We start from the raw sequence: 14,651 nt of genomic DNA, 5'->3' as shown, positions 1-14,651 counted from the left end.
CAGGAGGAATTGCCCCACCCCACAGCTGACCCCACAGGGCGCCAGGCGCAAGGGTGCAGAGGGGCCCCAGCTGACCCCTGCTCGCTGGGGACCTCCCTGACTCCAGACACAGGTGGCCCCTCCTAGGGGAGCCCTCAGGGACCAGCCAGCGGTTTCTGGCCTGACGAGTAATGCTGTGACCCAAGACACAGCTTTTTTACCACATTCATCCACAAACCAAGTCAGAAGGGACAGGAAGCAGGAGGGCCGTGCCCAGAAGCGGACACAGCCCCCTGCCAGGCCGGTCTAGCAGGTTTGCACCCTGGTTAGGATGACAAAGGTACACTCAGCCCAGTGCCAGGTGGCCTTCCGCCTGGAGGGCATGTGGGCTGTCAGAGCCTCCTCCTGGGCCCCCACCAGAACCCGGAGGAAAGCGGGAGGCCCCTCTTCTAGTGACCACGGCTCAGCAGCCTTGGTGGCGGGCAGAGTGCAGGAGATGTCAGCTGCTACAACTACGCACCTGGTTCCCACCACGTTGCCCTCCAAACCCGTGGCAAACAGAACACTCTGGGGTAAGAAGGGGAGGTCCCAGAGCAGCGCTGACTGCAGGGCCCTGTGCAACAGGCCAAAGTGGAGAAGCGGGGGTAGGCACTGGAAGACAGCCGGCAGGGGGTCGGGGGGACCCAAGAGTGTGTAGAGGCAAGAGGCATGGCTCCGGGCCTGGGAAGGCACCCTGGGCAGGTGGGAGCAGAAGTGGAGGCTCATTCCAAAGGGCCTCTGTTGCCTGGAGGACAGTGCCACCAGCTAGAGTGGAGCTCCCAGCACCGGAGGCCATGGCACCAGACTGGGTGGAGCCAACACCCTTCCCTGCCTCCTGGGACCTCAGGGCTGGGGCAGTGCCAGGCCCCTAAAACCCCTTGCACAGGACCCCGTGTGTGCTCTGGACACTGCTGGCCTCCCAGCTGCACTGGGAAGACTGGGCTCACAGGGTTCTTCACCTGTACTCTGAGCGCTGAGGCCCCGGTGTGCTCCCGACCACGAGTCTGAGGGCACAGAAACCAGCTTCACTGTGAGCCACAAATAGCCAGCCCCTCCTGCTGCACACATGGGGAGTTCTTGGTCCATCAGGGGACGCTCAGCTGCCTGCCCATCTCACACATTCCAGTGGCGTCCACGTGTCCCAGCAACAGCCCTGGAGCCTCAGGCCAGGAAGAGGGCGGGTGACCCAAGGGCTCCTTCCAAAGGCCAGAGTGAGGCTTGGGGCTGGAGGCCTCCGGTGTGCTCCTGCCTGAGCTTCAGGCTCAGAGGTGGGCCTTCCCCAGCTGGTGTGGCCTAGGGACACCCATGTGCCAGGACTCTGGGTCTGGAGCTCAAACATGGGTGTGCAGGCCAGGACTGGGCCCGGCCACTCATGTTTCCCCTCACCTGCTCCCAGGGAGCCAGGTCCTGCTGAGTGGGGGTGGAGAGGTCAGTGTGGAGGGAGAACCTGGCCCACAAGCTCATGATGGCCCACAAAACCACCAGGACAGGGAAAGGATAGAGAACCATTTGCTTTACTCTGCACTCTGGGGGCTGGGCAGGGGCGGGGGGTGGGTGGGGTGGATGGTGCGGGAAGGGCCCCGTGGAGTGCATCAGCTGCAGCTCTTGGGCAGGCGGTAGACGCCGGCCGAGTAGACCAGCTGCTGGTCACGCACCTTCTTCTGCAGGAAGCCCTGCAGCTCCTGCAGGTCAATCTCGGCCAGCGCGGGGCCGGTCACCACAAACATGCGGAGCATGCTGTAGATGCGCTCCAGCGAGAGGCTCTCCAGGTTGGTCAGCATGGCCTGGATGTACGTCCAGAAAAGCTGGGGAGACAGAGACCAGGCCGGCAGTCGGGCCACCACCCGCCGGGCTGCCACCTCGCCAGGGCTGAGCCAGGCCGCCGCCCCCCAGCACAGCCGCACCAGCAGCTCCTCCTCCTTCTGGTCCGCCTGCGAGGCCATGCCCGAGTCGCTCTCCTCGTCGCTGTCGATGAGCACCATGCTGTCCCGGTCCTGGGGCCGCTCCTCCTCCACCACAGAGAAGGTCCCGGCAGGCTCCTCACGCAGCACGCCCTGCTGCAGCCACACCGACATGCGCCGCCGCAGCAGGGCCACGGGCATCTTCACCACCTTGCTCAGCTCCTCCAGGGTCCAGCTGGCTGTGTGGAGCAGCCGCGAGCACTGGGCACACGGGGCGAGGCCAAGCCTCCCTGCCCCCCCACCACCTGGCTTCCTGGAGGTCAGCAGGACCAGGGGGGCAGGCATGGGGGGGGCATGGCTGGGGCTGGCCGGTGAGGGGTCAGCGGGCTCACCTTGGTCCTGGAAGTACAGCAGGACCACCGCCTGCACAGGAGTCACTGCCACAGACAGGGTGCGGTCGGCCAGCTCCACGTCCATGGTCACCAGACCCAGGGTGTGCTTCCAGCTGAGGGTCCGCATGGCCTGGGGAAGGCCGGAGTCAGCACCGGCAACCCCGCAGCCTGGCACCAGGGAGCGAAGGGCTCCCTGACCTGCCCCCACCCGGCCATCAGCAGCAGCAGCAGGAGAGGACAGGGCTCTGGCTCCCACCCGCTCAGCCAGCTCAGTCAGTAGGCACTGAACACGCAGTGAGGGCCACTGACAGATCCCTGCAGCCTCCGAGAAACACGTCTGCGTCCTAACATCCAGGACCCCAGAGTGTGACCTGAGCTGGAGATGGGGTCATGGCAGGTGGGGCCAGTTAAGATGAGGTCATCTGGAGTACAGGGGGCCCTGACGGAACACGGTCAGCGTCCTCGGGGGGGGGGGGGCGGGAAGGACAGAGGCAGAGACTGCAGGCACGCAGCCACAGCCAAGACACCAAGCAAGGCCCTCAAACCTGCTCCCCGATGCTGGGGGGCGGGAAGGACCAGCCCACACCCTGCTGACACCCTGGTCTCCCTGCTGCCCTGCAGAACGGAGGAAAAGCTTGTTCTGAGGACCCCAGTTGTGGCACTTTGTTCTGGCAGCCACAAGAAAGGCACACATTTTGGTCCCGTAAAGCGGGTGCCACTGTAGCAAATACTCAGGAATGTGGGAGTCCACGGAGTCGGGGGGGGCGGGCAGAGGCTGGGAGTGCATGAGCCACACGCTCGTGATGGCTGCATTGCCCCGAAGGGCAAGTTGCCGGGAACGTGGCCAGGAAAGCCACGCTGGGGAGGTGTCAAACTGGAGAATGTGCGACGCTGCCAGGCAGTGGCAGAGCCCGTGTGAGCACGCCAGACTGAGGGAAGTGTGGGAGGGTGGTGCATGGCAGCACGCGAGCCTGGACCGCGCAGGGGTGCTCCATGCGTGCTCGACACAGAGCCCCCAAGGGTACCAGAGACCTACACTCTGAAGCGGGAGCCCACCGGCAGCCCCAGAAGAGCCAGGATGGAGACGGGCTGTCCAGGAAGGGGGTGCGTGAGAATGGACAAGGCTCCAGAGAGTTTTACAACAGCCTGCGCTGAGAGAGAGGGGGAGCCACGGGAGAGCCTGGGTCTGCACACAGGGCTGTGATGTGGAGGCCTGGCCAGCAGGCTGGGAACATGACCATGAGGTCACACAAGTTCTTCCACTGGCTTTCGGACTTGCTTGGGGCCTGTGACCCCTTCCGTTCTTCAGAAGTCTTCCTCTTGGAATGCGGAGTCTGCCCTACACTGTCCCACAAACACATTCTGGAAGCAGCAACTACCTGTCCGCTCTCCCAGGTTCGCAGCCGGAGAGGAACCCTGGCCAGAACGAGCTGCACCAAATCAGATGCTACTTAGATGCTGAACTTTGGGGTTGTTGTGAACTTGGAGTTGGTGCTGGAAGGGTTAAGACTTCTGGGGATGTTGCTTGAATGTGTTTTGCATGTGGGAAGGACATGAATTTCAGGGGAGCTGGAGGGTGGACTGTTGCAGGTTGAATTGTGTCCCTCAAAAAGATGCTGAAGTCCTACCCCCAGTAACTCAGGACGTAAGCTTATCTGGAAATCAGGTCATCACACATTCAATTTGTTCCAATGAGCTCACTCTGGAATAGAGTGGGCCTTGACCCAATACGGCTGGTGTTCTCTAACAAGAAATTTGGACAGAGAGAGACACAGGGAGAATGCCACATGACAACAGAGACAGAAGGTGACTGATGTGGCCACAAGTTACATGATGCCTGGAGCCACCAGAAGCTGGAAGAGGCAGGAAGAATTGTCCCCTGGAGGCTCTGGAGAGAGTGCAGCCCTACGACTGATCACTCGATTTTGGACTTTTAGCTGCCAGAGCTGAGATAATAAATTCGCACTGTCTTAAGCCCCATTCATGGTACTTTGTTCCGGCAGCCCCAGGACATTGACACAACCACTCTGGGCCAAGTGCTAAGAGTCTTTCGACAACCCCTCAGCTCTAAAAGGGGAGACAGCAGTGAACCCCACTTTGCTCAGAGAAAACAGAAGCAGAACCCACAGCTTGCCCAGGTCACATCCAGTAGAGCCACGGACAGGCCCTCTGGCTCCGAGACCGTGACCTTACAGCCACCACTCCTACCGGCAGATGTGAGGCCCAGCAGCAGAAAACATAGGCGAGGCTACTCTGTGCACTGCACAGCCACCCACAGGTGTCCAGCATGATCCTCGGGCCAAGAGTTCACTTGGTGGGAGGCAGAGACACTGTGGCCACAGGCCTGAGCTCCAGCACAGCTCTGGGGCCTGCCCCCGCCACTCTAGGATCCAGCTGGAGTTAAGACAAAGCAGGCTGAACCTTGGTCATCATGTCAGGTGCATCAGGCCTGAGCCTTCCCGGGACCCATGGCGAGACCCCTGTGGGGGGTCATGGGGTCTCTCCCGGCGGTGGCAGCATGCCAACAAGGCAGCCGGAAGGGGCAGGGGGAAGGCAGCGAGCACACACTTTCCTTCCTCAACCAAGGAAAGGTGGGGGTGCCCCGTGGGCAGGCTCCAGAGCGAGCACCTCACCACAGTCAGGAGCAGAAACCACGGGATGGTGCAATGGCCCAGCGGGAGCCAGGAGAGCCACGCAGACTGTCGCAGCGTTGTGCGGTGCTGCCCCTGAATATGGCCTGCCCCTGTTCTGTCTCCCCACTCCAGAACCCCTTGCCTTGCTCCTGCCCTTGCCTGTCTCTGGAAGGGAGCCCTCCTCCCTCCAGAACTAGCTTCCTTGACCTGGAACAGCAAACCTGGAGAACCCACTGTCCCTCCCACTACCTGGCTCTGCTGCCCAACCCCCCCCACCAACTCCTCCATACCCCAGCCAACTGGTCTCCCTCGCAGGGCTCCGTTCTGAGGGCTCCTCAAGCCCTGGCTGCTGGCCCGTCTCTCCAGATGGTCCCAGGGCTCAGGCTCTGCTCCCTAGGCACCTACTGGACTCGTCCTCTGCTCGGGAACCCAGCAGCCCCTCAAGCCCCACAACTCACTTATCAGACCAAATGCCCCAGAACCTGCTTCCCGAGTCCCCAGAACCCTAGGACAGGTACCCTAGCTCCCCGCTCTCTCCAGACATGTCTCCACTGAGCCACCCCTGCAAGGAAGGGTTCTTCGTGCCGTTAATCCCTGCCCACACGAGGTTCCACCGGCCCACACCTGCCACCTGCACTCCCGGAGGGAGTGGGCTCTGCATTCAGCACATCGGGCTCTGGTGGGCTCCGGACCACCCCACACGCCCTGCAGCGCTCCCCTCTCTCTCTCCTCCTGCCCGAGTCCTAGGCCGTCCGGGACCCAACAGTAGACAGCATAGTCCTGGTGTCTAGTGCCCTGGAGCCTGGGAAAAGCAGCTTCTAGGGAAGCAAGCTGGGCAGGGACAGGGCAGGGTCCTGGAAGTCAAGTGCCTTATGGGTGACTGGAGATGTCCTGGAGGCAGACACCCACCGAGCAGACACAGCTCCCTGACTCTCTCTGGGACAAGCCCGGCGCCCCAGCCCCTGGTTCTGAGATACCAGAGGGTAGACAGAGGAAGAGGAAGCCCAGAAGTGTGGGGGGCAGGAGCCACACGGCCCCTCTCCTAGTACAGCGTGGGGAAGCACCCACGTGCACACGTGCACGGGTTCCTCAGGGAGCCCCGAGGCAGAGGGGTCCGGAGAGGACTGCAGGGATGGGCCACACCCAGCTTCTGCTGCACAGCATGGGTGGAAGGGGCGCCTGCCCCCAGTTCCTGACACAGGGAGGTGTGGACGGTACCTTCAGCTTCTCATACTTCTTGCAGTAGACCTCAAGGGCCTCCCTGATGTCCTCGGGGACCTCCAGCTTCTCGTCCTTGAAGGGCGGCCAGAACTCGCTGGACAGGATGACGGCATAGACCCCAAAAGGCGGCTGCTCCTCTGCGGGTCGCTTCTCGTCCTCCTCACGGATGTTGGCATTGATGCGACGGGAATCCGCCATGTCCTGGGGGGAAGAGCTAGGTGTCGCAAAAGCCCCTGGACTGCGCTGGGGGTGAGGCTGGGCCAGGTGGGCGGGGAGCCCTGGGTGCCCACCTTCAGCATGACCTCACAGAAGTGCATCGGAGCCTCGCCAAAGCGCAGCTTCAGCAGCTCCACATTGCGGATCTCCCTGGAAAGAAGCATCTCTGAGGGGGCGTAGTGCACCCCCACCCAGACAGGCTGCACAGGCAACTGCCCCCACCAATGCAAGGACACCCCCAGGCCAAGAGGAGAACTGGAAAGTGCAGCTCCAGCCATCCAGACCCCGGGCCTTCTCCATCCCAGCGGAGGCCTGGGAGTGCCCGGGCACCTGACTCCCCAAGCTCCTGGGCTGCTCCCGCCCAGGCCTTCCCGGGACCACGGCTGAGCACAGGCCAGTGCTTTTCTTGGCATCAGCGATGCAGCTTCCTTCCGCAGCCCAGCAGCCGCTCGCAATCCTCACCGCTCAGGACTGAAGCTGAACTGGTGCAGAAGGCGGTCAGCTAGCAACGAGCGGTACTCGTTGATGAAGAGATCCTTGCTGCCATAGATGCTGACCAGCAGGCTGATGATGTCCGAGGAGCGCCGCTTGGAGCTGGACTTCCCTGCACAGCACAGGGAGGGGGTGCCACTGAGGAAGCACCATCTGCGTCCAGCCGGGGCCCACCCTGCCACACCCATGAGGCCCAGGCTCAGATCCCAGGGTAGGGGTGGGCTGGGTGGTGCCCAGGCTGCCTGCAAATCTGCTCTTCTAGCAACCAGGATGGGGTCTCAGGCCACTGTGGGCCCACTCAAGCCAGTGGAAGGGCTCTGGGGAACAGGCTGGGTTGGGCGGGGACAGCTGACCCCCTCAAGCCTCGGGGCACATGTGGAGACAAACTCTAGCCCAGAGCGCCGACCTTACTGGAGCCTCCCCCACAATCCAGAGCCTGGCAGGGCTGGTGGGCACTGACCTGGATCAGCATCCACGGGGTCGGGGACCCAGTCCTCGGGCTCGCCAGAGTCATCCTCGCTGTCCTGACCTGTCTCCAGACTCGCCGGATCTGTCTTGGACAGCTCAACAGCCAAGTCCCCTGTCCCATCTGAGTCCCCCGTCAGCCCGGCCACAATCTGCCGCACTGTGTCCTCCCGTGTCCTGCCAAATGTGAGTCTGCTGGCCCTCACAGCACCTCTGCTGCTTGCCTCACTAGCCCGCATACCCCACCTCACCCATGGCAGCCAGTGCCCGTTGGCCCCATGCTTAAAATAAGTCTACCAGACTCTTCTCAAAAGATAATAATGATATTAAAAATAAAATAAAAACCCACCACTTTCTGGGAACACCAAGAATTGAAATAATAAGACAGAACCGAGGTGCCCAGGGGTTCAGTCAGTAAAGCATTTGCCTTCGGCTCAGGTCACGATCCCAGGGTCCTGGGACCGAGTCCTGTGTTGGGCTCCCTGATCAGCAGGGAGTCTGCTTCTCCCTCTCCCTCTACCCCTCTCCCCTGTGCTGGTGCACTCACTCTCCCTCTCTCTCTCAAAATAAATAAAATCTTAAAAAAAAAAACAAACAGACAAGATAGAACCGAGACCAGGCGCTTCCCACCAAGAGGCAGTAGATGTGAGTTGGGGCGGCTCCAGCCCCAGCCCTGAGCCTCCACCGTTCTGAGGGGTTTCTGGGCAGTTGTGCCATGGGCGGGGCGCCCGCTCAAACATATTCTCTCAGAGCCCAGCCAGCAGTCCCTGGTTCTCGTTGCAGGAGAGGCTGAGCCCAGCGTCTGGGGGCCTCTCTGGGCTGGGAGGAGGGGAAGGGACAGAGGGCAGGGGTGCACAGTGGGGCCAGTGTCTGCACACTGGGCAACAGGTACAGCGGCAAGCACCAGCAGGAGGAAGGGGCCCAGCCTTGGCCAGGCCACGTGGCCCAAGAGGACCCAGGGGAACTGGGCTGCGTGCGTGGAGCCAGGAGACTAGGGCCCCAAGTTGGATCCGCTCCCTGGGGCCTGGCCGCGGCGCTCACCTCAGGTAGCGGCGAATGGGCTCACAGGCCACCTCCAGAATGACCATGGATGGGTCTAGTACACGCAGGGCCTTGATGGCAGATATATAAAGCGTGATGATGTCGCACGTGTTCACACCTATGGCCAGGAGGGAGGATGGTAGTCCCCACAGCACCCAGGAGTGGTGGTTCCACAAGTGAGCAGCTGCACCCTGGCCAGGCGAGCTTCCAGTCACCACTGTGACCTCACTCCCCAGGATACCAGTGTGACACGCAGGACACTAGCCCCTTCTCCCCCAACTCTCAGGTGCTTTCTCCAGAATTTTCCAAGATCCAAGCCCCCGCTCACCGGGTGGTCTGTTCTGAAGGGATCATGCACCACCTCTGTCTCTAGGCCACACCCCTCACTTCCCATGACTCCCTTCAAGGGAGGATGAAGTGGAGTGCCCTGGCCCTCCTGAGGACTGCACAAACCCACGCCCTACACAGGCCCCAGGGCAGGGAGACCCGACTCCCGGCTAGCAGCTTCGGCACCTGGATGGAGGAGGCGTGTCTCCAGGGCAGCCTTGAGGGACAGGAGCAGCTGCTGCCTCTGGTCAGTCCTCTCCAGACAGTACTTGAGGTCCTCGATGGCTGGCCGCGAGTCCGGGAAGTCTGCAAAAGAGCACCAGCCCTTGCACAGACACGCCAGCACACACACACTGTGTGTGCAACAAAGGACACAAGTCGGCAGGGCCCAAAGGCTGAGCAGCTGCACCTCCACTCAGTAACCCGAGAGACACCTGCGAGGTGCTTCAGGTCATCCTGTGCCCTCCTGTGCCCGCACCCCCCATGGTGCAGAAGGACAGAGCAGGGACGTGAGGCTGAGAGGATGAGTGTGGACACCCAGAAGCCCTGTCCACTGCCCTGCCACACCTGCCCTGACCCAGACGCTGAGCTGGGGGCAGCCCACACTGACGGGCCCTCGCTCTGCCCAAGCGCCCCTCACTGCCTGCCAGATCTGAAGGGCAAAGGCCCAGGGAAGGTGGCTACTCCAGAGGGCAGGGGGCCAACCTCGGATGATGCTGAAGAGCTCCTCGATGCGTAGGCTGGCGTAGATTCGGTAGAAGAACCTCTGCACGTGGCAGCGCCAGCGACGCAATGTGTTGCCAGCCTCAGGGGATGCAGGCCTGGCTGGACCATCCTGCAGGAATACCTTGCCCAGCCAGCCCACCACCCTCTCGATCCACTGTTGGGAGAGCACAGGTGTGGGGACGTAAGGTGCTGAGCCCCAGCCCGACGTGGAACAGAGGCCAGGAGAAGCCACACAGCTACCCACCCTGTGGCCAGTCCTGGGTAGTCCCCAAGGCCGCCTGCTCTGGAGTAGGAGCACAGCGAAATCATCAGGATAATAGGCCCAAAGGGGGCACCCCAGGCCTTCCATCAGTATGCCCCCACACCCTAAGCGCGTCAGTGCCCTTATCTCTGGCAACAGTGGCCCTGATGCAGGGCATGGAGAGAATGCTCACCTCTGACTCGGTGGACAGACACACCCTGGGGGCCACGTACCTGACTAGCCAGAGCAGACAGATGTAAGGACCCTTCCGAGCACACGTGCGTGTATAGGCAACGTGGCCACGTGGACCCCAGGATGCATACATTCCCCCACAAACTATACAGCCACTAATGAGAATATCTGGATGCCCTGCTACGTGGGGACAACAAAGGTGCCCCAGCCAGGCCTCTGGGCTCACACCCACTCAAGAGCACTGCTGTAGGGACACTTGCTTTGATTCTCCATCACAGCTAATCTGCATTCTCAGGAGACAGTGGAAGAAAACGGGCAAAAGACAGGAGCAGGCTGGACAGTCCCCTGTGGTTGGACCCAGCACCTTCACAGCTCTGGGGAGTCCAGAGCAGAGCCCCAGACCATGCCCCCAACAGGATGGGTGCCCCGAGAGCCCTCACTGGGACACCCTAGACCTTGGCACTGCCTCCAGCCAAGTGATTCTGCTCAGACCTCACTGAACACGTCACGGGCTCTTTCTCGCTGTCCCCAAGGAAGGCTGGGAAGGGCCAGCCTTCACCAGCACCAAGACAGCTTTGACCACCAGCCAGGCCCTAGTTCGCCAAGTCTCCATAGCTCGCTGCTTCTAAAACCGGGGGTCGGTTGCCGGAACCCTGTCCCACAGCCCCGAGGGGCAGGGCCTGGAAGGCTGCCCTTACCTTGTGGAACTCACGCAGAAAGGAGCGCTCATACTCGCCTCGGCAGCGGTCCTCCATCCTCTCCCTGGTCACCTGGTGCAGGGTGGTGGTCACAGCCTCGGCGCTGACCCGCTCCAACAGACTGAGCCTGTGTCTGGAAGAGGGACCTGCCCGTGGAGCACGCAGACCACGTTCCTTTCCCCCACACCCAGTGCCCTCAGTAGCAAAGGCTTCAAGAAAGAGTTGCTGGGAGGACAGAGCCCTGCCCTCCCCAGCTGGCCTCTCTGCCCCGGCTCAGACACTGGCCTCCCTCATGTGAACAGTGGGTGTGGCTCCTCAGGGCCAAAGCCTCATCGACTCAACATGGCTCTGAAACAACAGCTAAATACACCCCCTGAGTACACACGTCCCGTTAGGCATCTGGGTGCAGACCCTGGTCAACAACGGCAAAGGGACTCAAGAGGAAAGGAGACAGAACATTTCTGTGCATCCTTCATCTGGGATGAACCCAGCAGAAGCCATACAGGGCCTCCCTCCCCCTGCCAGCAACAAGACCACTCCCTTTCTAGCCACTGCTGCCGCTTCACTCAATGTGACAAAATCATTACAAGCAACCACAAAAGACAAAAAGCTTATAGCTCAGAACCTGGCTTTAACAACAACAAAATCCTTTCCCCTTTAAAAGGCTGGAAAGGCAATCTGCTTTTGCAGCATGTTGGCCTAATCCCCAGCTTGTACTGTAAAGAGTAAAAAAGGTAAGCCCACTTTTGCAGTTACAGAGGAGAACAGATGCCATCCCTTTCCTGGAGAGCCTACACAAGGCACAGCTAAAATTCACCTGGCCCAGGAAATCTGGAATCGCGTAGGACCTTAGTGTAGTCAAAGTGTGAAACCTGGGGCTAATGTGCGTGGCAGACACACCTGTGTCCAGCACAGGAAGTGTAAGTTCACAGCACAGAGATCCTGGGGACCCTCCCTTTGTCATGCCCCCCCAACCCCCGGCCAGCTGGACCCGGGACAGTAACTGAGAGTCAAGAAGAACAGGGGCAAGGCGCAGCCACACAGGCGCGAGTACTCACAGGACCTGGCTGAGCTGGTGAAACTGCTCCAGGGCCTGGCGGCACCAGCACTGCTGTTTGTCGCTGCCGCATCCCGCACACAGCGGGCTCTGCAGGAGCCGGTAGTACCGACGCCGGGCGTACCTGCTGTCCAACTCTCCCTCCAGTTCCGGGTCTGTGCCCCCTTCCCCCTTCCGCTTACTCTGCATGTACACTCTCAAAAAGCGGCCGTAGAGGCGCTGAATCATCTCCTGAAAGGTTCTGGGAGTGGAAAAGAACAGGACGCCCCGCAACGTGGTGTGGACTTTTTCCCGCAGCCCCTGAGCGCCTGCGCCCATCAGCAAGCCCAGGCGAGTCCACTTCTCCAGCAGCTCCAGACTATGCAGGTAGGGATCCAGCCGGCTCTCCAACAGGCCGAAAGCGTCAAGGAGCAGCAGAAGGCACTGAGGCTCGTCTGCATAGTTCTCACGCTGGGAGATGGTATTCCAGAACTCGAGGGAGATGTTGGCCTGCAGGTCGTTCTGCAGCACCTCCACAAACCACTCCTCCAGGACCGAATGCAGACCGTGGCCCCTCAAAACCTCCACCGCCGCCCGGAGCTCCTCCTCCTTTGGCGGCACCGCACCGCTGGTCCGGGAGGACGCCTGGAGTGAGGAGGGAACGCAGAGCGGAGGTGGGAAGGGCGGGGAAGGGCGGGGACGGGCGGGGACGGGCGGGGACAAGCGGGGAAGGGACGGAGCGGAGGAGAAGCTGCAACCGACGCTAGGGAAGGGCTGCCCGGGGAGCCTAACGAACCCCAGGGTGGACGTCCCGGGAACCTTGCGCGGGTCCGCCGCCCTCTTCCGGGGCCTCACCAGTCCCAAGGCGGCCGGCGGCACCAGCCCGGTGCTCACGGTGGTCCAGGCCACCAACAGCTCCTGTGCAGGCCCGGGGTCGCCGTCGCGCACCGCCGCCGCCATCTGTGCGGGCCCCTAGCTTCCCAGAGCCACCAGGCGCGGCGCGCCGCGATGACGCACACGGGAGGCGCGCGGCGGTGACGTACCGGAGGGCGCGCTGTCCCGAGGCAACGCGCAGGCGCGAGCGGCGATGCGGTAGCGGCGGTTGGAGTGGTCGCGGCCCCGGCGGCGACCATGACCCAGCAGGGCGCGGCGCTGCAGAATTACAACAACGAGCTGGTCAAGTGTGAGCGACCGCGCGGCGGGGTCCACCGGGCGGGCTGGGAGGGCGCGGGGCTCGCCGGCTCGCAGGCCCAGGAGGTAGCGGGCCCGCCGCGCGTGGCCGAGCGGGGTGCATGGTCCGTGCGTGGGGGTCTCGGCTCTGACGGCGCCGGAGGCCGTGCGGGCGTGCGGCACACACCTGGCGCTAGGTGCCCGCGGAGTGAGCGCAAGAACGGACCGCTGGAGCGCGCACTGCCTCCCCGGCACACCCCCGGTGGTCTGGTGCGGGGCTTTCCTTGACCCTAGAACCCCTGGGAGGTGGGACACCAGCCTGGCTCGGGTGGAAGGTGGCCCGGCCAGTCCTGGGCCCTCCAGCACGCTTCTCTCGTAGCCGGCGGTGGGCTCCGGAGTGGGAGGGGTGCTGCGCTCCTTCCTGCCCTGGGCCCACAGCGCCTGCGCTCCACTCGGCCCTCCCCCAGGCATCGAGGAGTTGTGCCAGAAGCGAGAGGAGTTGTGTCGGCAGATCCAGCAGGAGGAGGATGAGAAGCAGCGGCTGCAGAATGAGGTGAGGCAGCTGACGGAGAAACTGGCTCGAGTCAATGAGAACCTGGCGCGCAAGATTGCCTCTCGCAACGAGTTTGACCGGACCATCGCGGAGACAGAGGCCGCCTACCTAAAGGTGGGGCCCGCGGCACCTGGCGGGGTGGGCGGGGGGAGGGGGCTGCATGCCGCTGGCCGGACCTAACCTAGCCGGGCTTCCCAGGGTGCGCGGAAGGGGCTTTGGGCTAGACTCAGGGGAAAGGGCCCCTGCTGACCCTGTCCGACCCTCCCTCAGGGGCTTCCTCTCCGTGCTTCTGCCCCAGGGGCTGGCGCTGGCCTGGAGGGAGCTTCCTGTCGGTGGAACGGTGGTGACCATCACACGTCTGTTTGCAGATCCTGGAGAGCTCTCAGACTTTGCTCAGTGTCCTGAAGAGGGAAGCTGGGAACTTGACCAAGGCCACAGCCTCAGAGCAGAAGAGCGGCGGTGGGGGCAAGGACAGCTGACCAGCTGCAGGCGGGAGGGGCTGCCCCCCCCAAGGCACCCGTCAACAGCTGGGCCTCCAATAATCTGTCTTCAACGTGTCTTTGCTCTTCATGGTAGCAGTTGTCTCCTTTCATTGTCTTGGGTACCAAGAGGCCGTTGCCAAGCTCCACCCACCCCAGGTGATGAGGACAGCCCTGGGCACAGCCCACCGGGTAGGGGTCCTGGCCCTGCAGGATTTGGTGAGGCCAGGCTCTGGGTCACTCCTGCTCAGGGCCTGAGGACCCCACATCCCCCTGTGCTGCTGGTAAAGCCCTGCTCCCTAGTCTCAGCACCATGGCAGTGCGCTCACTGTGGTGCCCAGGCCAGGGGAGTGGGCAAGGGCCTGGGGCCCTCCACCTTGGAGCTTGCTCTCGTAGCCTATGACTGTCAATAAAGATTGTCTTTGTAAAGATACCTTACTGCCTATGGTCTATGTTTTGAGGGTAGGACTGCTGGACATCTCCAGAATGGGTATGAGCCCCTGCCCAGCTGTGGTATGGCTCCTCCCCGGGAGAGGAAAGCCTGGAGCGGCTTTTCCTGTAACAAGACTTGTTGGCTTTGAAGACAGAGTTGAGGGTACTTTTGAGCATCTGCTGTGACCTTGTCATCTATTCTTTCTCCCCACCAGGACTGCTGGCCCCTCTCTCCCAACTCCACTTAGACTCCCCTTTGGGAGGTGGTCTGCTTATTGGTCCTGGTCTGTGTCATGCCCTATGACCAGCACAAGGCCTGGCCCAGGGAGAGACGCTCTTGGCACAGGGCCTCCAGACAGGGCTGCCACCCCCCGGCTGCAGGATTCTGAACTTAGCCCAGTGGCTCCGCTGCTTCCCA

General features: G+C 62.1%; 2 protein-coding genes across 2 annotated transcripts; one reads left to right on the top strand and one right to left on the bottom strand.

Moving 5' to 3' along the window:
- Positions 1-1,516: 1,516 nt before the first annotated feature.
- On the bottom strand, positions 1,517-12,612 carry ANAPC2 (anaphase promoting complex subunit 2). Its single transcript, XM_025864870.2, has 13 exons — positions 12,455-12,612; positions 11,622-12,244; positions 10,564-10,696; positions 9,412-9,586; positions 8,893-9,012; positions 8,380-8,497; positions 7,334-7,515; positions 6,844-6,985; positions 6,456-6,531; positions 6,163-6,366; positions 2,312-2,441; positions 1,923-2,158; positions 1,517-1,823 (listed from the first exon to the last, which is right to left on the bottom strand). Exons 1-13 carry the CDS (start codon positions 12,557-12,559, stop codon positions 1,611-1,613), a joined length of 2,457 nt encoding a protein of 818 aa, XP_025720655.1. The 5' UTR covers positions 12,560-12,612; the 3' UTR covers positions 1,517-1,610.
- Positions 12,613-12,627: 15 nt separating this feature from the next.
- Positions 12,628-14,234, top strand: SSNA1 (SS nuclear autoantigen 1). The gene is made up of 3 exons (XM_025864922.2): positions 12,628-12,782; positions 13,237-13,436; positions 13,691-14,234. Exons 1-3 carry the CDS (start codon positions 12,731-12,733, stop codon positions 13,799-13,801), a joined length of 363 nt encoding a protein of 120 aa, XP_025720707.1. The 5' UTR covers positions 12,628-12,730; the 3' UTR covers positions 13,802-14,234.
- Positions 14,235-14,651: the final 417 nt, after the last annotated feature.

This window comes from Callorhinus ursinus, unplaced genomic scaffold (assembly GCF_003265705.2).
Source record: "Callorhinus ursinus isolate GAN/ISIS: 27379988/994484 unplaced genomic scaffold, GSC_fseal_2.0 scaffold125, whole genome shotgun sequence".
NCBI lineage: Eukaryota > Metazoa > Chordata > Mammalia > Carnivora > Otariidae > Callorhinus > Callorhinus ursinus.
This window is presented reverse-complemented; position numbering and strand designations above follow the sequence as displayed.

Coding starts and splice junctions, on each gene's coding strand:
- SSNA1 (XM_025864922.2), top strand. CDS start 12,731: ATGACCCAGCAGGGCGCGGCGCTGCAGAATTACAACAACGAGCTGGTC. Junction 12,783..13,236: donor CAACAACGAGCTGGTCAAGT/GTGAGCGACCGC, acceptor GCCCTCCCCCAG/GCATCGAGGAGTTGTGCCAG. Junction 13,437..13,690: donor CAGAGGCCGCCTACCTAAAG/GTGGGGCCCGCG, acceptor GTCTGTTTGCAG/ATCCTGGAGAGCTCTCAGAC.
- ANAPC2 (XM_025864870.2), bottom strand. CDS start 12,559: ATGGCGGCGGCGGTGCGCGACGGCGACCCCGGGCCTGCACAGGAGCTG. Junction 6,986..7,333: donor CCCCGTGGATGCTGATCCAG/GTCAGTGCCCAC, acceptor TGTGCTGTGCAG/GGAAGTCCAGCTCCAAGCGG. Junction 6,367..6,455: donor TCTGTGAGGTCATGCTGAAG/GTGGGCACCCAG, acceptor TCTTCCCCCCAG/GACATGGCGGATTCCCGTCG.